Here is a 22,184-nt window from a genome sequence, read left to right on the forward strand (position 1 = left end):
GCATCTTGGCTAACTTGAGTACCATTGATTGTGGGCGCAAGGCATTCACATATGTAAGAGACTTTCTCTCGAAGCGTCAGGCCTTCCTCAAGATTGAGGATGACGAATACGGACCATACACGATGGGTACACGGGGTACACCCCAAGGGGCGGTCTTGTCGCCGCTTCTTTTCAACATTGCCATGATGCAGCTTCCCCACCAATTGGCCCGGGTGGAAGGCATTCATCACGCACTATACGCGGACGACATAACAATTTGGACTACCGAAGGGAGCCTTGGGGAAATGGAGGACCGCCTTCAGCGGGCCGCCACCATAACCGATAGCTACGCTATCGGCTGTGGTCTCCAATGTGCTCCCGCAAAATCAGAACTTCTGCACATCAGATCCGATCCTAAGGACAACACGAGTTTGCAAATCTCTCTGACGGGAGGCCCTATCAAAGAGGTCGGGGAGCTCCGCGCATACTAGGTCTGTTCATCCATAACAGGCTCAGCCCGGAATCCACTATTGCCAAACTCAAGCGCGTAGGCGAACAGGTCGGACGCATGATCCATCGCGTTTCTAACAAGCGCGGCGGGTTGCGAGGCAGGGACGCGCTTCGGCTCGCCCATGCCTTCGTGACCAGCAGGATCCTCTACTCCGCTCCCTACCTTCGCACTACGCAACAACAAGAAATAAGAATCGACACCATCGTTAGAAAGGCTACAAAGCGAGCACTGGGCCTCCCAGTGGCCACCTCCAATGCTAAGTTGTCGGCGTTGGGGGTGATCAACTCCTACCAGGAGTTACGAGAGGCCCACCTCGTGAACCAATATACGCGACTCTCGCAGACGGCATCCGGGCGCCGCCTGCTAGACCGCTTGCACATCCAACACGAGTGCACTCCAGAGGAGACGTGTCGGATTCCGGAGCTATGGCGTCACAAGCTCTGGGTCCCTCCACTCCCGCGCAACATGGACACACATACACACGAAGGCAGACGAGAGGCGCGCGCTCGGGCCCTCGAACACCAACACGGATCCAAACAGGGTGTATACTACGTTGACGTGGCAGGGCCGTCGCCCAATGGATTCTACACGGCCGCAGTAGTTCACCAGGATCAATGCGTTAACGGGCTCTCCTTTCGGGCTCGAAATTCAGCACAGGCTGAGGAGTAGCCATTGCGCTTGCCGCCTCGGACTTGAATTCGAAGGTAATCGTGACAGATTCGCGTCGAGCCTGTCAACACTACCTGGCTGGCGAGATTTCACCTTTAGCCTGGAGTATATTAAAGCGCGCAGTGAGGGAATCGGACCCTTCGCCCAAACGCATAGTTTGGACTCCAGGCCATCAGGGCGTTAGAGGTAATGAGGCTGCGGACGCGGCCGCCCGAGCGCTTACCTACCGGGCACCTCACCCAGGCTCTTCCGGCTCGGAGATTGTGCAACCGCTTCTGCGGTTCAGAGAAATTCTGGATGACTATTGCGAACGCCATCGTCTTTTCCCGGTCCCTGCTAAGGGCCTGAGTAAAGCTGATGAGCGAACTCTGAGGCGCTTGCAGACCAACACTCTGTTGTGTCCTGCAATAGTGCAACATTTCGACCCCAAAATTGATGGGCGCTGCCCTCACTGTGGGGAAGTTTCCGATACCTTCCACATGGTTTGGGCCTGTCAAAAGAATCCTTCCCTTCCCCCCAATCCTTCCCCTTCCCGAGAGGCATGGGAGGCAGCCCTGCTCAACTGCTCGGGGCTGGAGTCTCAAAGGGCTCTAGTCCAACGGGCGCGAGTAGCGGCCTCGTCCAGCGGGGTCCCGGACTAAGGACTCCACCTATGTAAAGGGCCATTTTTGGTCTGCAAACTCTCCTGTTGTTTATTAAAAAGTTTTCACCACCACCACCACCACCACATTATAAGCAACCAAAAGTCCAGGTCTCTGCTTTATGTCTTACATGTTGCCTAGGTATCGTCTACTTTTACTATATCTGCAATCTAAAAATTAACGATAGACAACTTCCCCACTCCATCTAAATTACTATAATTGTCCCATGCCCTTCTTGGTTTGCTACACACTTTTTTTTTTTATTCGAGTAGTCTGCCGTGAGGCATAAGTTGAGAAAAGGGGGAGTGGAATGTAGGTTACAGAAAGTTAGAAGAAGGAGTGGAGACCAGTTTCGGCGAGGTACTCGCATAGGCTGCTGGTGAAGTGATTGTCCATAGTCCACTTCACATAGTCTCCGTCGCGGTTCCACCACAGGCCGACCTGATAATTTTTGGCTAGTTTTATCAAGGTGTCATACAAGTGTAACAGCTGCCACAGTATGAATTGTGGATTCTAAGAGAAAAAAGAACTCACAAATTTTGCACTAATTTGAACAAAAATATTCAGCAAATATATGCACAACAGGCATACACCAATAACATTTCTACCGCAAAACCGTGAACCCACCGTACCGAGGGCCAGTAATAGAAAATCACTGGCCGCCGCGGTGCCTCAGAGGTTATGGTGCTTGGCTGCTGACCTGAAAGACGTGGGTTCGATCCCGGCTGTGGCGGTCGCATTTCGATGGAGGCAAAATTCTATAGACCCCTACAAAAATTCTATTAGTCACCCCTTGTCGTGCTAATATGCAGGTACCAATTATTTCTGTAACATACCTCTTATCATTTCTGTAATACCCATTACTAGGTCTTCAAGAAAATAATAACCTGAAATGTAGCAAAGAGCTGATGGTTGTCTTTTCATAGAACATTCTTCACAGCAGCTCTGCTTCTGAAAGGAGCACCTCATTCTTTGTGGACTCAACTAGTTTTCTTCTATTTTAATCACCATGAGGTCAGAGTACTCCAGTAACACTCTGACTCCTGATATGCTACACTCTAGTGAGCCAGTTTCACAACTCATAAAAGAATGATGAACTCAAAGGTCTGCCACAAACATGTCATGGGCTACATCTTTAATGGAGTAGAGAAACCAAATTTTTGGATGCACATTTCTCTTTACGCTGATGCACTAGGCAATGCTATACACAAGCCACCATGTGGATTTTAACTTTGTCAGCTAAATAATTTACAATTTAATTTTTTTTTCTCGTGTCATCTTGTTTCGGTTTTTAACAGCCGAATGACTGCTCTGAAGTCAGATACATGTTCAGGTCACATGAGGCATGCAAAAAGAGATATAATCGCTGCCTGTTCACTTTATGTGACTCCAACTCTTAGACAGGTTTGTGTACGAGTTGATGCAAATAACAGTGAACAAAGCTGCAACAATACTGCTGTCTTTGTATGCCTCACATGACCTGAACACATCCCTGACATCACAGTCGTCATTCGGTTGTTTAAGCTAAAGCAGTGCGAGAGAAAAAATGCAATTATAAATATATTGCCTCTTGTCGCAATCCATGCAGCTGTCTAGTCTTTCTAAAGTACTGCGCATCATTCTAACCGAAAGAAACAACTAAAATTTTGTTGTCTCTACTCCTTTAATACCTACTGGGCCTTGACAATATAAAAAGCACCTAAACATATCAGCGAACTGAGCTGCCAACCTTCAAAAATGTATCCACAAGCTCTTTTCACATTGTGCTTTTAAATATGTTGCCTCATACTCGTGATATACATATGTTCTGACTGTGCACATATACAAAAACAGTAATTCAGGAACCAGCAGACCCACCCATTCAGCAGCATGGCAAGCGAAGAATGAAAATTAGAATGCAGCTAGAAAGTAAAGGCACAGAGCTTTTTCAGACCTTCTAATTTGAATACTTCAAACTTATGTGGCCAACTGTAAATGTTTCCTTACTGAAATCCCACACTCCTTTAGACGTTTGCCATAAACCAGAGAAAAATTTGTCAAAATGCTTCCCTCTAAAAGGAACAACCAAATATAAGCAGACAAGCCATGTTTACATTTCATGCATTTTTAAGCTCTTCACTGTATGCAGAGAAGCATGTCACATGCATGGCGTGTTGATGTTTGGTTTATGCTGGTTCTTAACTTTATATTGAAAGGTCATGGCTACTCTTTTTTTGTGTGTGTGTCCATTGCCCCACAGAGCTGCCATCTATGGAGCAAGCTTATTTGCATTTAAAGGTCGTTTGCCTAGTCACTGCTGACTCCACACAAAACAGATTTTCCCCTCAAAACTGGCAACGTGCAGTAAAAGCAGGCGCGCAATTAATGTGACACCTCATACACTTCGTAATGATGCAGTGGCCTACATAAGGCCAAGCCAGCATGCTATTCATGTATGCGCACAAATTATATTCACTTATACAATGCTAATATCAAAAGAAACCCTTCTAGCTACAAATGTTAATGCAGCGCATTACGGCATGCATGGCATCCAACGTCCCTGTACAACATACTTTTACTAATAAGGCTAAAACAGTGCACCCTGCACAAGGATGAAGGAAGATGAGACAACACGCAGCATCTTCCTTATGCAGGTCTGCTGTTTTTGCCTTATTATGTCATACCAACTTGCCTATCAGTCTGTGTTTTTACTAACTGCTGCAGCAGAAAAAACAGCTGTGAAATTTGGAATGCATTCACGGCGTCTAGAAATTGAAGCTAAGAAAATGTAACACACAGAAAGTGCAAGAAACTGATCATCCGGAGTGTTTACGTTTCTCTCTGTGTTGTGTTTTACTTACCCTGCAATAACCCAACATCGTTCCCAAACAAACCCAAGGGCCACTCTGGCTACGCAGATGCTGAAAGCCTAAGTCAAGCCTCCCACTTCATCACAAACCATTACAGAAATGACAGAGCAAGCAAAACAAGTTTCGGCCTTGTCTGGCTTTATTCCAATGCTGAACGTTACAAGAAATACACCAAGAACCACACGTTCTACTTAATGAATATAAACACTTCACCAAATAGATAAAAGAAAAGCAGCTTTCTAGATATTCAAAGGTTCGGTGGTGTGACCATACTACGCCATTTGCTAAACGCCTATCAGCGAAGAAAGCGGCGTACAGTTCATGTGGCACGATGCGTCGAGTTGCGTGAATTCAGTCTCTCCGTGGGCAACGCTACGGCGTCGTACAAAGCAGCTGTGGCCTACCGTGTGCTTTGCGCAACATGGGTGTCAACGCGAAGTAATCCATTACAGCTTGGCTAGTTGGTGGGTAGACACTGAAGGCATATCAAACATTATGACGGAAGATGTGTTGTCCTTTCAAAGGCTAGCGTGTATACGTCCATTCCGCCTTCCTTCCGCATTTTATTTTTTTTTTTAGCATAGCTTGTCGCCGGTGGGCACACATGCAGGACTCCAGGAACATAGCATATATGTACCGCAACTGCCAAATGGCTCGCAGTACCCACCATTTTTATGCATACGAGCTCATCCTATCAGTACGTAGAGGTCAGAATCAGTTACGCGCAACACAAGGAAACAATTTTCGACACTCATCCAATGCTTCAAACCATTGCCTCCTTCTAGAGGAGGCAATGTTCAAACACGAGATACAATACCGAAAGGTGCCGAAGAGAACTGAAGTGACCTTAAATTCAGTCAAGCACCGCCTTGCTAAACGTCTCTAGGGGCTTCCGATATCATACCACGGCTGGAACAGGTCGCACTGCAAACTTGCATAATAAAGACAACACTAGGGCACTGGGGTACAAGTCCGGACGTTAGCGCGGTCAATATTACTCGCCATTGCACCAACCCTTGATGACTTTCACGGCAGCACTTACTCCACACGTCAATGCACCGCGCGGTAAACAGCCATCGCAGCCATGTCAACAAACCACCGTGGCGTTGGCGATGACAACGATGGTCACCGTGGCAACCGTGGAGACGCCAGCGACCTAAAAACTATGGCTAGGGACGTTTCAAAATTTTGCGACGCCATTTTTACCTGATTTTGCAACAAAAAGTACCCAGAAATGTACCTAAACAAACGCCATTTTAGAATGACGTCATTAAAAGTCACGTGACACGAGGATCGTCTTCCTCCATTTAGCCTTACGCCTATATCCATGGTTCCACCACTAATATGATGTCGCTAGCAATTGGTTCTGGACCGCATTCAGGCTCCGGTTTCGCGACCTATTTCAATTGACCTTGGAGTTGGTTATATTAATCATGGAGGGAGGAAAAACTTTTTTTTCCTCCATGATATTAGGGTCATTTCTTTAACCTACACCAGCTACACCAGTGTAGCAAAGCTTCATTGGAGGTATTGGACGTTTGCTACACTGGTGTAGCTGGTGTAGGTTAAAGAAATGGCCCTATTAACTCTATATTGGAGCCAAACCTCCTTGGTTGAAGCCCACTTGCAGAGTCAGAAATGACCGCCAGGGGAGAGGCGGCGCTGCTGCAGTGGGGCAAACTTTAGGTGCGCTTCCCTACAAACGGGGATTATAGAGCACTTGGTATTGATGTGCATTTGGGAAGGGAAACATATTGAATATATACATTTTAAAAATGATTAGGAGAAAAAATTAACAAGGGGAAATCATAGGCTAGGTAGGGCAAGCTACCGCCTAATACGAAGGTGACAAAGGGTAAAACTATTATCATCCATCCATCGTGGCCGTATACATGTGGCCAGTCTTGGAGGAAGTGGCCAGTGCATAATACACCTTGTAATACATGTGTATCTAATACATTTGACCACGGCGTGCGAATGTTCGTTCTCTATGGTGTCACGGCGGCGGCCGTGCTGAGTTTCGCCTGGGCGGAGGACGTCATGGGTTGCGGCGGCTTCATCCGAGCCGGGGTGCCCATCAACTACTCACGGGTCGAGGTTAAGCTGTGAGTAGGACCGGCTCCGTGAGCCGGTGTTCTTTCGCCTTTAACCATTGGGCCCTAAGGGAGGAAAGTTAAGCGCGTTGATAGTCAACAAGAAAGGAGCAGACCCCGGAGGGCCTGCTTTCGGCTGTCGTGAAAATGAAGATGTAGGAGTTGACCACATGTACAGGTGCCCCAAAAGTAATACGGAGCACGCGAGCGGTGGCCGAAATGGAAAAAACTGCATGCCAGCGCGCTCTATCAGCAGATGCGCGGCAAAGAGCGAAGGGGCGTCGGCACATCCGGATGACCAATCTCGATAACTTGATGCTCGCGTTATCGCCGCCACGAGCGAAGTTGCGCTGCTACCATCAGTGCTCGCCAGGGGCACTTTCAATACATCATACAAGCGTTTGTTGTTTGTCCGCGCCGTGTAGAAAGTGGCGTTCGGCAGACTGCACTTTTTATTTTTTCAGGAATGCCGCCATTTTCAGCCTGCGAGACCGCTGTGGTTCGGTCTTCGCTTCGCAGGGAGTTTGTGACAGTGGAAACTGAGAAAACTTCACGAAGGACACAAAAAGAGAAGACGAGACACAGACGCTGATATAACCATGGAACGTCATACCCTGATCGTCTTCCTTTTCTGCGTTCGTCGTGAAGTTCGCGCTGCTTTTATCGTGATGAACAAGCTCATGATGTGTTCGTCGAGTTTGTGCGCGAGCTATAGATGCTTCGTGCGTCCGTTTGGCAAGTGTGATCAACTTTTGCTTGGTTCAAGGAAGTGCATGAAGAAAAGATTAACATTTATGTGTTGCCTTTGTTGTTTTCATTATAAAGATTGGGGTTCTGTAACGAGTTGGTGGACCGAGCAATGCCGAGAGGCGGACCGGCTCGGCGGTCGCCGTCAACGGCTAGGCTCGAAGAAACGGACGATGATGCACGCGCTCCACTGCGCAACGAACAACTGCTCCTAGAGCTGTGTCCTTTTTATTGCCTTGCTGCCTCGCAAGTTCTAAACCGTCGGCACCGGGTGGCGCCACAACACAAACATGAAAACGAAACTGTAACAGTCCTCCCCCATTAGTTTGTTCAAGAAGAGAAGAACATTATGGAGAGTAGCGCTGCACTGGCTTGCGGCTTCTCGTGCTTCTTCGCAACTGAGGCATGCTGCACGCTGACTTGGGAGAGTTCATAGCAGTCTCTTCTGTACCACCAGTCACGTTCACAGTTGTCTCTTCTGTGCCACTAGTAGCACTCACGGTGAGGTCAGAGTCCACAGAAACAGCCAAGCTGGTGTCACACTCAGTTGATGGGTGGCTGGAAACGCCCCGTGTTCCAGTAGGTTCAGGCCTCCATAGTTCAGTGGTAGGCTCAACGATTTCTTCGACTTGAGGACGTAGGTGGTCGCCGTGCCTATGCCAGAGAGTACCGTCACTGAGACAGACTGTAGCTGCTGACTGACCTGTAGTGCTCGTGACACGTGCGGGTACCCACGGTGGTCCTCGACGAAAGTTCTTTGTGAGTACGTTGTCTCCCACATTCGGCAATGGAGAAGAACGACACCCTTTATCGGCCTGTAGTTTCTGCTTCAACTGTCTCAGCAGCACTGAAGTGTGTAGATTTGGGCGAAGAACATCCAAAGGTGTCTTGAACATCCTTCCCATGAGCATTTCACACGGTGCTCTGCCTGTGACTTCATGTGGCGTGGTTCTGTAATGAAATAAGAACCGCGAAATCTGGGTTTGGAAAGATCCAGATCCACTCTTCTTGATCTTGTTCTTGACAGTCTGTACGACGCGCTCTGCCGCACCATTCGAAACTGGATGGTAGGGAGGCACAAGCATGCGACGTATTCCATTACGTGCCAAGAATTCCAAGTACTGTTCACTTGCAAAGGCAGGCCCATTGTCGGAAACTATGAGATCCGGCAGTCCATGCTGCGCAAATGTTGTGCGCAAAGCATTGATAACAGCATCCGCTGATGTTGACGTCACTGGAAAAACTTCGACCCACTTTGAATAGGCGTCAACAATGACCAGGAATGTATGACCCATGAATGGGCCCCCGAAGTCAACGTGAAGTCTTGACCAGGGCCTCTGTGGAAACGGCCATGGCGTGTGCTGGATGCGTTGCGGTGCACGCAGGTAAGCTTGGCAGGTTTCACAGCTCTTTACACTCTTGGTGATGTCTCCATCAATTCCCGGCCACCAGATGTGGCTTCTGGCAATTGTCTTGCTTTTCTCAATGCCAGGATGCCCTGCATGAAGTATCATTAGGATTTTGGCTTGCAAAGATTTTGGGATAACAACTCGGGAACCCCACAGCAAGCAACCTTCGTGGAGGCTGAGTTCGCTGCTCCTTGCTGTGAATGGATTTCCTTCTGGTCCTGCTGGAAGTTTTTCCCCTCGTAGGACAGCAAGAGCTACATGGCTCAGGAATGGATCCTTTTTTGTAGCTTGTGCCACAATGGCAGGTGACAACAGTCCTGGGTATGCTTGTTCAAGCATGAACATTTCAGCAGGTGCAGGTAGATCCACGTTGTTTGCAGGCAACGGCAACCTACTGAGAGCATCCGCATGACCTAAGTCCAGACCAGGCTTGTACACAAGCTTGTACTTGTATGCAGAAAGTTTCAATGCCCATCTGACTAGTCGTGGTGATGCTTGCACTGGTATGGGTTTGTCATCATTCAGTAATCCTAGTAGAGGCTTGTGATCCGTATAAGCAGTGAAAGGATTGCCCCACAAGTACTGGTGGAACTTTTCCACACCAAATACAAAGGCTAATGCCTCTTTGTCGAGTTGACTGTAGTTTTGCTCTGCACGAGACAAACATCTGGAGGCAAAAGCAATGGGCAGTTCTCGACCATCAGATTCTCTGTGTGCCAAAACTGCGCCGATCCCATACGGTGAGGCATCGCAGCTGAGACACAGTGGCTTCCCTGGGTCGAAATGTACTAGGACTGGGGCGGATGTTATTAACTGCTTCACTACATTGAATGCATTTTCTTGCTCTTTTCCCCACACCCATTTCTTCTCGTTCATGAGAAGTAAATGCAAAGGGCGGAGGCGTCCGGAAAGGTTTGGTAGAAAACGCCTGTAGAAGTTCACAAGTCCCAAAAAACTTTGAAGCTCCTTGACGCCCCGGGGTGCAGGTGCATGAAGGATGGCAGATACCTTGCTCAAACTTGGAGACAGGCCTTGTTTGCTTATGATGTGCCCGAGGTATTCAACTTGTCGAACGAAAAAATGACACTTGTCGAACTTCAACTTAAGTCCAACATTACGAAGTCTAGATAGGACAGCACTGAGGTTGCGAAAATGCTCCGAGTCATTCGAGCCAGTGTCAAGGATGTCATCGAAATATACTGCAACATGTGGCAGCCCTCGGAAAAGGTTCTCCATCTCCCTTTGGAACAAGGCTGGTGCTGATGACACGCCAAAAGGAAGACGTGTATACTGGAATAATCCCATGTGTGTGGAGATTGTGACATACTTTCTAGATTCTTTGTCAAGAACTATTTGCTGGTAGGCGTCCCTCAAATCCAGCTTCGTGAACTTCTCACCTCCTGACAGCATGGCCCACAGGTCCTCAATTCTTGGAATTGGATACTTTTCCATCACAGCTACTGGATTAATGGTAATCTTGAAATCTCCGCAAATCCTGACACGTCCATCCTTCTTGGCCACTGGAACAATTGGTGCAGCCCAAGCTGAAGAAGTGACTGGCTCCAGGATGCCTTCCCTCTGTAGGCGCTGAAGCTCTTGTGACACCCCATCCTTCAGGGCAAAGGGCAGTGGCCGTGGCTTGAAAAACTTTGGTACAGCATCTTGTGGAACATGGATTGTGGCTTCTGGACCCTTGAAAGTTCCCAGGCTCTGTTCAAACACCTCGGGAAACGTTTGAAGAAGGTCCTCAACATCAGAAACAGCATGAACGTCTGCTTCCACGCGAGCAATCTCAATGCCCAGTGCTCGAATCCAGTTCCGGCCCAGAAGTGTAGGTGAACGTTCCCCAGTCAGGAATAAAGGTAGCACTGCTTTTCTGTGACGAAACTGCACTGTGACATCCGCTCTACCTTGAACTTGTGTGAGCTCACCCGAGTAGCTTCGCAGGAGTACATCAGACGGCATGACAGGTACTGACGGTAGCAGCTCCTGAAGACGATTTTTTTCCATGACAGAAACGCTCGCACCGGTGTCCGGCTCCATACAGAGCGGTTTACCGCAAACGCTGACTGTTACGGTGAAGGATGGTGACGGCGCGACGGTGTCGACTGGCCACATGTCAAACACGTCGGCAGAAACGTCGTTGTCAACAGACTGGATGAGTTCCACACGAAGTTTTGCGAGCCGGAGGCACGGACGCATTTGGCTTTGTGAATTTTCCCTTCCGTGACGAAGCGTGCTTTTTCTTCGAGTTGCACACTCGAGCAATGTGTCCCTGCTTCCTGCAGTAATTGCACGAACTACTGATGTGCTTGCACACGGACGCGAGGTGTTCATCCCCACAGCGGTAGCATGTGACACGCCCCTTTGATGCCGCGACTTGATAAGTGGAAAGCGCGCTTCGGCTTGAGCTCGCTATCTCGCCGGCATCTTTCTTCGCAGCTTCCATGGCAAGTGCAGTTTGTACAGCGTCTTCATACGTAAGGTCTGCTTTCTCGAGCAGCCTCGTCTGCACGGCTGTGTCGTTGATGCCGCACACGATGCGGTCCCTCAACATGTTGCTAAGCTCAGTTCCGAAGTTGCAATGTTCAGAGAGGCTTTTGAGCAACGCCACAAAGTTACTGACTGACTCGCCCTCCGCGCGAACACGCGTGTTGAACCTGAAACGCTGCGCGACAGCAGATGGCTTGGGGCAGTAATGGTCACCAAGAACAGAAAGAATTTCTTGCAAGGTTTTGTCTTGCGGTTGGGCGGGCTTCACGAGATCCCGCAAGAGAGCATACGTTTTCTGTCCACAACAACTAAAGAAGACTGACTTCTGTTTTGCTTCTGCGATGTCATTCGCGATGAAAAAAGCTTTAAGGCGATCAACGTAGCAAGGCCACGCATCTCCTCCTCCTCCGTCGAACGCTTCGAGGTTGCCGAACATTGGCATGACAGAAATCTTGCGCGTTGAACTCGTCAGAACAACGAAGAACTCACGTGCGCAGAAGGGGCATAGGGAAGACGAACTTGAACTTGAATTTTTCTCCTCGTCGCCACTTGTAACGAGTTGGTGGACCGAGCAATGCCGAGAGGCGGACCGGCTCGGCGGTCGCCGTCAACGGCTAGGCTCAAAGAAACGGACGATGATGCACGCGCTCCACTGCGCAACGAACAACTGCTCCTAGAGCTGTGTCCTTTTTATTGCCTTGCTGCCTCGCAAGTTCTAAACCGTCGGCACCGGGTGGCGCCACAACACAAACATGAAAACGAAACTGTAACAGGCTCAACAGTATAGCAACTGAACTAATTAAGGATCAGTTCCCTTGGCACAAATTTGCTTTCTTACAATGGAGGAAAAAAAGAAAACGAAAAACGAGCTTGTCTCTCATTTACTCGCCCCCTATCGGCTATATTTTGCAAACATGCAAAGGACAAAAGGGTGGAGGCGATTAAAAAAAAAACAACTTCCAAAGGCACTTTTCATGCAAACTCAAAGTTTAATGACTGGTGAAGCTCACGTTAATAACATCGAACATGCGTCGAGGAAGGGACTCCTATAATGAGTCGACGTATCCGGGTTGCTCTCGAAGGTTGTCCAGTGTAAGAAAGTGAATTTGTGTAGAAGAAAATGGTCTTGAATTATTAGCCCACTTGCTATGCCGTTGAGCACTTATTTTTTATCAAAGACAGCCCATGCATGCTATTGTTTTTGTTTTTTTGTTCGTCATGCGTTCCCTAGAGCGAAGAAAAGTTGTCACCGCATTTGCCAAAACGTTGCTTGAGTGCTTATACTCGTCAGCGCACAAACTCGCCGTCATGTGTAGCACAGACTTCGTCTGCACCACAGACAAAGACAATGCAGTTCCTGACGAAGCATAAAGCGCACGGTGCCGATGGCAAACATTTCTGCACGGCCCGGACGAACAACACACCATGAGGTATTGAAAGCGCCCCTGGCGGGCAGGGATGGTAGCAGCGCAGTTTCTCTTGCTGAGGCGATAACGCGAGCATCAAGTTGTCGAGATGGATCATCCGGATGGGCCGACGCCCTTTCGCTCTTTGCCGCGCATCTGCTGATAGAGCGCGCTGGCATGCAGTTTTTTTTCATTTCGGCCACCGCTCGCGTGCTCCGTATTACTTTTGTGGCACCTGTACTTGTCTAGAGAGCTCGAACGGCGCGCTGCATATGTATAACAGCCGCCGTTGCCGGGCGGGTCCGATATTGCTTTTAAAGTCGTAAAGTATTTAAACACGGGAATGTGTATGCCAGCGCTCTAGAAAGGACAGCATGTGCCGTGCTGTTATCTCTAGCCTCTCGGAAAGCCTTACTTGTCTCGACCGTGTCACGTAAACTGACCTCTGTCCCGCAGGGGGGTATCTGCTTCATGCAGACGTTGGTGAGTTGCAACTCCACGAGCATCCGCCGCAGGGAGCAGTGCGAGCAGCCCCGTGTGTGGCTCAGCCGTGTCCGGGGGGGCGGCAAGGCCCCTCGGCGGAGACCACTTTGACCCCAGATCTCGTAGACGGCCTGACCCGACCGGGAGAAATCTGCTGTCGCCTTTTCCTGTCCTCCCTCCATCTGTCGCTTTCCTATTTCCTTTCTTACCACTCTCCTGTCTCCTGCTCACTTCTTGGTTTTTCCTTTTTTTCCTGGCAGCTAGGGTTAACCTTGTGTGGCCAACTACCCTGAGTTCCATCATATTGGATTATAATGTACAGCTGCAAGTTCCTGTTCCATCCTTGTACGGCACCATGGAGAGGAGCGGAGCCATGAAATGTATGTTATTCGGTCACAGCCACCCACCATGGAGCCGTACCAGGGAACGAGACAGGAACTTGCAAGCAAGCCCTGCCCACGCCAGCTGTACACCCCAACTATAAGCCAACTGCGTTGCATTGGGTTACAGTTAGGGTGTGCAAGTTCCTGTTCCTAGTGGTGGGTGGCTAGCACTGTGACCGAATAACACATACATTGCATGGCTCCCCTCCTCTCCAGACATGATTGCCCTCCAAAAAGTGTTTGAACAATGGAGCACACTTTTTCCCGAAAAAGAAACCAAGATTTTCAAAGTTCCACGTAATCCAGAGTGAAATCGAAGAAAATCAAGCCAGCTCCATTTATTGTGTCCAAATGCATAACAGATACCTTGGAGCCTGGCTACTGGGTAATAAAAATGGCCTGCGGTGGCTTACTGCTTGAACTGCACGGCAGCATCCACTGCTCGAAACTCTGAAACATTGCATCTGCAGGGGACAGCTGGGTCTCCGTGAAAACCCACCGATCTTTTAACGCAGTCCAAAGCGTTATCTCTGAAATTGACTAGTTATTAATATATAGATACTGCGGTCTTAAATATAAGACCATAAGAGGTGGGTTATACATATAATTGCACAGTAACATGAAAGGAAGATAAGAGAAAAGAAAGGCAAGACGTCAACAACAACAAAATTACTACACTATACTACAGTAGTATATAAACATTAGAAAAATTATGTCACAGAGGTGTCATCCTACACAAGCTCATAATAGAAACGTTCAAGCAAATGAGTGAGCTAGTTCAAAATACTAAGTAAGTTATCATTCTCCAAAGCACCAACTACTCTAGCTGTGACTCAGTGAGTGACAACGAATTCAGTGTAACTGCATGATCAGCAAGGTTGTTTCGTTCTGTCATTCTGTAATGGTTCCAGGGAAGTAGGAATATTTATAGCAGTTAGTGCTTGCTGACAAAGACTTTTCAAGGGGAAATGACGCATTACATTCCATCCATCTAACAGAAGCTGAAATGCTTCAAAGGCTCACTGACTGGAATGTAATTGACGTTCACAGAATCAAAATGCGCAAGGATAACAAAGAAATAGATACTGAACACATGGTCCTCACATTTAACACCAGCACCTTGCCTGAAACTATCGAAGTTGGTTACCTTGAAGGTAACATCAGGCACTACATACCCTATCCCTGCTGGTGTGTCAGTGGTCAGAAGCTTTCCCACGGCTCACAGAATTGCTGCGGCCGCAGCAAACCTTGTGCGAAATGTCGCAGCAGCCCTGCGCTGTGCAAACTGTGACTGCTCTCCAGAGAAAACATTTCATTTTGTCAGCAAAATCCAACTCTGCCGCCAAAGCAGGGAGGCCATCTCCCGAGGGGAGAAGGGAAGGGGGCCCTCTTTTCATGCCCACCCAAAAACATGACTCTTTCTAGTTGTAGAGCACTGCTGAGGAACTGCAGTGACATGACACATTTTGTGGCTTCAGGAAACTAATCTTGGTGACTATCCTGAAACATTATAAAACTTCTAGGCGCGATCGCGAGCATTCAAATCGACTCGTGGGAGGCGTTTCTGCTCAGGAAATCAAGCTCAGAACAAAACTTGAGATAAAACAATACGTTTTGTATATCTTCCTCCACATTTTGCATTAGCAGGCCATATCTATTTGGGGGTTTTAATGCTTACTCTGGGAAAGCGAAAGGGCACCAAATAATCCAACATTTTATCCTCACAAATAACGTATGTCTTTTACACACGTAAAAGGCCACATACTGCTCCCCAACATTAGGGAAAATGAGCTCTTTAGATTTGTCTTTTAGTTTGTCTGTCTGTAACGATTTTAGTTGGTATGTCATCGACAACTCATGCGGCAGCAATCACCATATTGTACTAATCAGTTTAACATCTCCACCAGAAGTCATTCGAACAAAGCTGCGACATTGGAAGCTGCATTTAGCCGACTGGCAACTATTTGGAGCAATTTGGAAAATATAGTTTCAGAAAATCTCAGCATTGATCAGATAAAGGAAAAGTTCATGAATTGTACCATAACCGCCGCACACATACATATTCCTCGGTATTCAGGAGTGGTGAGATGAAACCACTAAGTGTGGTGGACAAAACACTACAAGAAAAAAACAATCAAATAAATTGCGTTAACACGTTTTGGCGGGCTAGTTGGTTAAGCATCTTGAATAAACAGCGTGAACGAAGACGAGCACAAAAGACAAGAAAATGGACGACACAGCGCTGACTAACAACTGAGGGTTTATTGCTGATCACACAAGTATAAATACATAGATATCGGCAGAGAGGGAAAGGTATACAAAGTGCAAAAAAAAAAAAAAACCATAAATGTGAGAACAGCAACAGAAGCGCGCTAGAAATCAGCGGAGATTATCAGCCCCCAGGAGTGACAGCTCTTTTTCCAGTAGTGTTAGCGAAGGAGTGCTTACACATGCATTTCCCTGCTTGAATATGTTGTAGGCCTCGATAATTTCCCTCGCAGTTTTTTCCCGATTTTTGGCAATGACCTTGGTTTCATGATATAGCGGTACGCACTGTTTTTTATGTGTCTTTGCCCATTCACAATCCCGGCAATGAATGCCGAGGTGACCGGAAACTACTTTTGACACTTTATAGCTGTGTTCGCTCAGCCTTTTATTGATACATCGTCCCGTCTGTCCAACGTACTGCCCTCCACAGGGCAGAGGGATGTTATAAACAACCCCCTTATCACAAGGGACGAAGCGTGACTGGTGCTTAGTTGTGCACTTCGCCAATTTTCCTTTGATCTCATTAACAGATCGGCACAAACCAGCCAGACGATCAGGCGCGGAAAACACCAGCTACTGTCAGAACCAGCTACACGAGACGGCCAGGAATCGGACAACAACCGCAAACGTGTCGCTGTGATTCCATATCTACATGGAATTTCACACTCCCTGAAAAAAGTGGGGAAAAAAGCAGGTGTCGATGTTGTGTTTTCCGCGCCTGATCGTCTGGCTGGTTTGTGCCGATCTGTTAATGAGATCAAAGGAAAATTGGCGAAGTGTACAACTAAGCACGAGTCACGCTTCGTCCCTTGTGATAAGGGGGTTGTTTATAACATCCCTCTGCCCTGTGGAGGGCAGTACGTTGGACTGACGGGACGATGTATCAATAAAAGGCTGAGCGAAACACAGCTATAAAGTGTCAAAAGTAGTTTCCGGTCACCTCGGCATTCATTGCCGGGATTGTGAATGGGCAAAGACAGATAAAAAACAGTGCGTACCGCTATATCATGAAACCAAGGTCATTGCCAAAAATCGGGAAAAAACTGCGAGGGAAATTATCGAGGCCTACAACATATTCAAGCAGGGAAATGCATGTGTAAGCACTCCTTCGCTAACACTACTGGAAAAAGAGCTGTCACTCCTGGGGGCTGATAATGTCCGCTGATTTCTAGCGCACTTCTGTTGCTGTTCTCACATTTATGTTTTTTTTTTTTTTTTGCACTTTGTATACCTTTCCCTCTCTGCCGACATCTATGTATTTATACTTGTGTGATCAGCAATAAACCCTCAGTTGTTAGTCAGCACTGTGTCGTCCATTTTCTTGTCTTTTGTGCTCGTCTTCGTTCGCGCTGTTTATTCAAGAATCAAATAAAGTGTGGGATAAATTTTGCAGTTACCCCACACATGAGAACCTTGTACATTTTAAAAAGGCAAGAGCAAAACCTCGGTACATTTATTGCAGTGCCAATGAAAGCCTCGTGACAGTTATACTTCATCTGTAAAATGTCAAATAACATAGAAAAAATGTGGGAGCAGGTTTGAAAATTAGATGTTAGCTTCTCAGCATTCACAATTCCTCTTTCAACAACACCTGACACACTAACAAGCAACCCGACCATATTGTCACGTTGTAGTGACGGCAGTCCAGCGATCAGGAAGACAGCAACAAGACTTGCAAACGAAGCTCTTTATTTGGGCTGACTTGAGCCCACAAAAGAACTAAACAGCACGGCAGCGGCGTAAGCAACAAAACATACTCGTCAGTCATCGAACTACGAATGCCGGCTGCTCGCTGTATCGCTGAATTTAAGGACGGCAAGGAAACTTCGAGATAACAGTGAAGATCATCTACAGTAATCTGGAAAAACGTAGACGCAGCTCTAGATGGCTGCGATCAATCGAGATTAGTCCAGTCGCTTCTCGCGTCACGAACAGGAATGATAACACCCCTTTCCATCTAAAAACGGCGCACAGAAAAACTCTAAACACAGGGAGAACGGACAGGACAAGAACGCTTTGTGCTTTACTGAACACCCCTTTCCTGCGGCCTTGAGCGCGAACAAACGGATACGTGGCATTATCCCCCTCCGAAAGAAGCATCGATGCTTCAAATATGAAAATAAACATGGAGAATGCAAACTTCAAGTCCTTTAACGTTCATAATATGGTTTAAGGCGTACGACATGTACGACTTCCGGTCGCATGCATCGTCGCTGAGATGCTGTCGTGCCGTTGGGGATGACTTCATAGTCGAGGTCACCGATGCAACGGAGAACCCTGTACAGTCCAAAGTAGTGTCGCAGCAACTTTTCACTCAATCCACGGTGGCGAATTGGCATTCATGTCTCGTTGGCACAGATTGTAACGTCGGGCGTCGGTCTGCTGCTGGTCTTTAATGCGAAGCCGCGCAAGTCTTCGGGCTTCCTCAGCGCGATAAAGGTAGGCGGCGACGTCGAGGTTGTCTTCGTCGGAAACGTGCGGGAGCATTGCGTCGAGTGTTGTCGTGGGCTTCCTGCCGTATACAAGCTGGAATGGGGTTGTCTCCTGGCCAAGATCATGTAGGGCAGAGTGGTGTCCCACGTCTTATGTTCAGCGTCAATGTACATAGAGAGCATGTCTGTGATGGTTTTGTTCAGATGCTCTGTGAGACCGTTGGTTTGCGGATGCTAGGCAGTTGTCCTCCGATGGCTTGTCTGACTGTAGTTTAAATGGCTTGCGTCAGCTCCGCTGTAAACGCCGTTCCTCTGTTTGTGATGAGCACTTGGGGGGCGCCGTGTCGCAGGAGAATTTGTTCGACGAAAAGTTTTGTGACTTCAGTTGCGGTACCACTAGGCAACGCTTTCGCTTCGGCGTAGCGGGTCATGTAGTCGATGGCCACAATGATCCACTTGTTACCTGATCATGAAGTCGGAAAGGGGCCGAGGAGGTCCATCCCTATTAGTTCAGGAGTTCAGGAGTCCGGCTGGTCTAATCGGAGGCGTTTTGCATCGCTGACACTTACGGCATGTTTTCATGTAATGGGAAACGTCGGCAGCTAGCCGTCGCCAATAGTACTTCTCCTAGATGCGGTGCAACGTGCGAGCAATCCTGAGATGCCCTGCTATCGGCTCACCATGGCATGCCTGCATAATTTCTTGCCTGAGATTTTTGCGCACAGCAAGAAGATGCACTGTCCTGTTGGGCACGAAGTTCTTCTTCAGGAGGACATTATTGTGAACGACGAAGGACGACAGTTGCCGCATGAACCCTCGAGGAGGTGATGCGGTCTTGCCTTTCAGATAATCAACTAGGCTTTGCAACTCTGAGCGCTGCGGCTGTGCGAAACTGCTGGCGCTTACCAGTCCTAAGAAAGCGCCGTCGTCCTCCTCTTCCGGTGCTGCGTCTACGGGGCCTCGCAACAAGCAGTCTGCGTCGGAATGCTTGCGGCGAGATTTGCAGACTACAGTTATGTCGAATTCTTGAAGATGCAGGCTCCAGCGAGCAAGGCGGCCGGAGGGATCTTTCAAATTGGCTTGCCAGCACACAGCATGGTGATCGCTCACAGCCTTGAATGGTCGTCCGTACAGGTAGGGGCGAAAGTTTGACATGGCCCAAATAATGGCGAGACATTCTTTCTCATTTGTCGAATAGTTGGCTTCGGCTTTCAACAGTGAATGGCTAGCATACGCGATAACTCTCTCCTATCTACTATTTTTCTGAACGAGGACCGCTCCTAATCCCACACTGCTTGCATCGATATGAATTTCAGTATCGGCGTTTTCATCAAACTGCCCGAGCAGTGGAGGGGACTGGAAGTGGCGCTTCAGCTCTTTGAAAGCTTCCACTTGCGGCATTTCCTATTTAAAGGGTACGTCAGCCTTGGTAACTTGGGTCAAAAGTTCAGTGATGCGCGAAAAGTTCTTGATGAATCGCCGGTAATAAGCGCTCAATCCAAGAAATCTGCGGATAGCGTTCTTGTCATTAGGCTGCGGAAACTCTGCGATCGCAGCCGTCTTCTGAGGGTCTGGGCGAACTCCATCCTTGCTTACGATGTGACCAAGATGCTCCCGCCAGCTTGTCCCGTCTGGCCTTGTAGTTTCCCTTTTGCCCTGGCGTGGGCGAACATTTGCTCATAACCTTGTTAGTGAGTTGGACATCCTCGATTCCTCAACTTATTTTGTTGCTAGCTGGCGTTACTGTTTTTGTAGCAATAAATGCCTGTTTGGGTCAGCCAGAGTTCCTTTGTTCCCTGGGAGCAAGGCCCGCCGTGGTCGGTGTGCGCTCGGTAGCGTATGTGACCACGGGGTGGGGTCCCGCAGTTTTGAACTGTGTTTCAGCCGCGGTTAAACGGGGAAAACGTACTTATATCTCCCATTTAAAGCCCCACATCTGGCAGCCCAACGTGGGGCCTGTTCTTGGAACATTGGACGGAACATTGGTGTTTGAATTGAGGAACGCTCTTTGTCTGGACTTGGCAAGTGCTAGGCCTAGCGTGAATTTTGATCGCCAGGCTCTGCGGCATGCTTCCTTGAGTGCGATGTGTATTGTGCTGCAGCATGTTTGAACCTTTTGACATGCTGAGCACATTTTTCATCAAGTTTTCTCAGGAGATTGTTCAGCGCGAGAACCACTTGGTCCGCATCTAGGGAGCGCGAGGCCTAGTGCCCGCGGTGTTGCCACGCCCGAGGCGAGTGAGTGCGGTAGCCGCGTGGGTGGTCCGAGTTTTCTGTACATATTTTCTCCACTGTCTCTGTTTCGACTCTGGGAGTCGTTCCGAGAGCCAGGTGGCCTGGGCCCACGGGTGCTGCTACGAGTGCCGCTGGTATTGCAGCTCGGCACCGGGCGCCCCCCCAACACCGTCCAATACGGTGGGTGCCGACCGCTCAGAAGCTGCTTAGTGCAGTGAGTGGGGTAGGACCACCCCACAAAGCTGATGTCTCGTCGCGGCTGCGCGCACGGAACTTGTTTTGAGTCTTTCTTTGTTGAGGTTTGTTGTCATAATGGTAGTGAGGCCTAAGGCTTTTCAGAGTTTCACGACCACCGGACCGTGGTGTTGAGAGGGGGCGCACTTTGTTGCCCACTCGTTTTGTAACCTCGCACAAAGCGAGCAGTCTCGTCCAACTCATGAACGAGCTTTGTTCACTCGAACTTTGCATTGCACAGCCGCCTGACACGTTTTGCTAGCGAGTTGAGCATTGAGCCCCGAGGCCCTTGCGGACGCCGTTTCCCCTCCCGTGGCCTACGTTAAAGGCATGCGGAGTGTGTTTTTTGCTCTTACATGGAATATAATACTTCTTGTCCAACACGTGGCAAACACAACTTGACAATAGTAGTGCCACGATGTCCAGTTTTCTTCCTTTCCACAAGCGATATCAGAATGGCTTCCCCATCAGCTTGAAGATGCTTTCTTGTCTCTCTCCCCCCAGGCTGACGCGCCAGGGCAGCCACAAGTACCAGACGGAGGGGGCCCCCAACAATGGCTACTACCTGATCCCTCTGTACGACCGGGGGGACTACACCCTGCGCGTGGAGCCCCCGGCCGGCTGGGTGTTCGAGCCGACCGCAGTGGACCTGCACGTAGACGGAGTCACCGACCCCTGCAGCACCGCACAGGACATTGACTTTGCCTTCCAGGGGTTCTCCATCCTGGGGAAGGTGAGCACTTTGCACGTGTGCACGCACGCAGTCCTCCTCCACATCTCCAGCATTTCCACACTCATTCAAGTTGGCTCATGGAGATTAAAGGGGGTTGCGTCCAGAGATGAGTTGGTTTTGCCACATGAGGAAGAAGGCTTCTAGCCACGCAATTAGTCCCCCCGTGCAATGCAGTGGCTGGTCAGCAAACTCTTTCTCCCTGCTGAAGCCTCTTTGAAGACGGCTCATGGGAGGTCTGTGGCAGCCATGGAGAAGCTATGCAGCACCAGATGATTAGCTGTCTGGGACTTTTGTTTTGCCGCGACCACAGCGAGGTCCGTGGGACACACACTTTGTTGGAATCCGGCTGGTCAGACTGACAAAGTAAGGGCTGTCCATGACACTGCCTTCAAGCACAAGGTTACTATAGCAGGATAAGGCAATGGTTTTGCTGCCAACCTCTCGATTACCCTGGAGGGCTTCAAGTTTGCTGATTCTGCTTATAGCATCTTTATCGCCCGATACAGGAAAGCGTTTAAGCGCTGCCAATGCTATGTTAGGACCGTTTCACATGCATGCGATTCTCGCCTGCGACTCTGCGAATTCTGTCAGTCTGCAACTGGGGAGGGCCGTCGGTCTA

At 48.7% G+C, this 22,184-nt stretch overlaps 1 protein-coding gene across 2 annotated transcripts in view; it reads left to right on the forward strand.

Moving 5' to 3' along the window:
* The first annotated feature begins 6,538 nt into the window (after positions 1–6,538).
* Positions 6,539–22,184, forward strand: part of LOC149345458 (BOS complex subunit NOMO3-like) — a 142,336-nt gene continuing 126,690 nt past the window's right edge. For both annotated transcript variants that reach the window (XM_089546656.1, XM_089546657.1), the window contains exons 1-2: positions 6,539–6,754; positions 21,337–21,565. In XM_089546656.1, coding sequence (XP_089402782.1) covers positions 6,627–6,754; positions 21,337–21,565 — 357 coding nt within the window. In that variant the 5' untranslated portion in view covers positions 6,539–6,626. The remainder of the gene's footprint in view (positions 6,755–21,336; positions 21,566–22,184) is intronic.

This window comes from Amblyomma mixtum, chromosome 5 (genome assembly GCF_055824585.1).
Source record: "Amblyomma mixtum isolate Tamu chromosome 5, ASM5582458v1, whole genome shotgun sequence".
NCBI lineage: Eukaryota > Metazoa > Arthropoda > Arachnida > Ixodida > Ixodidae > Amblyomma > Amblyomma mixtum.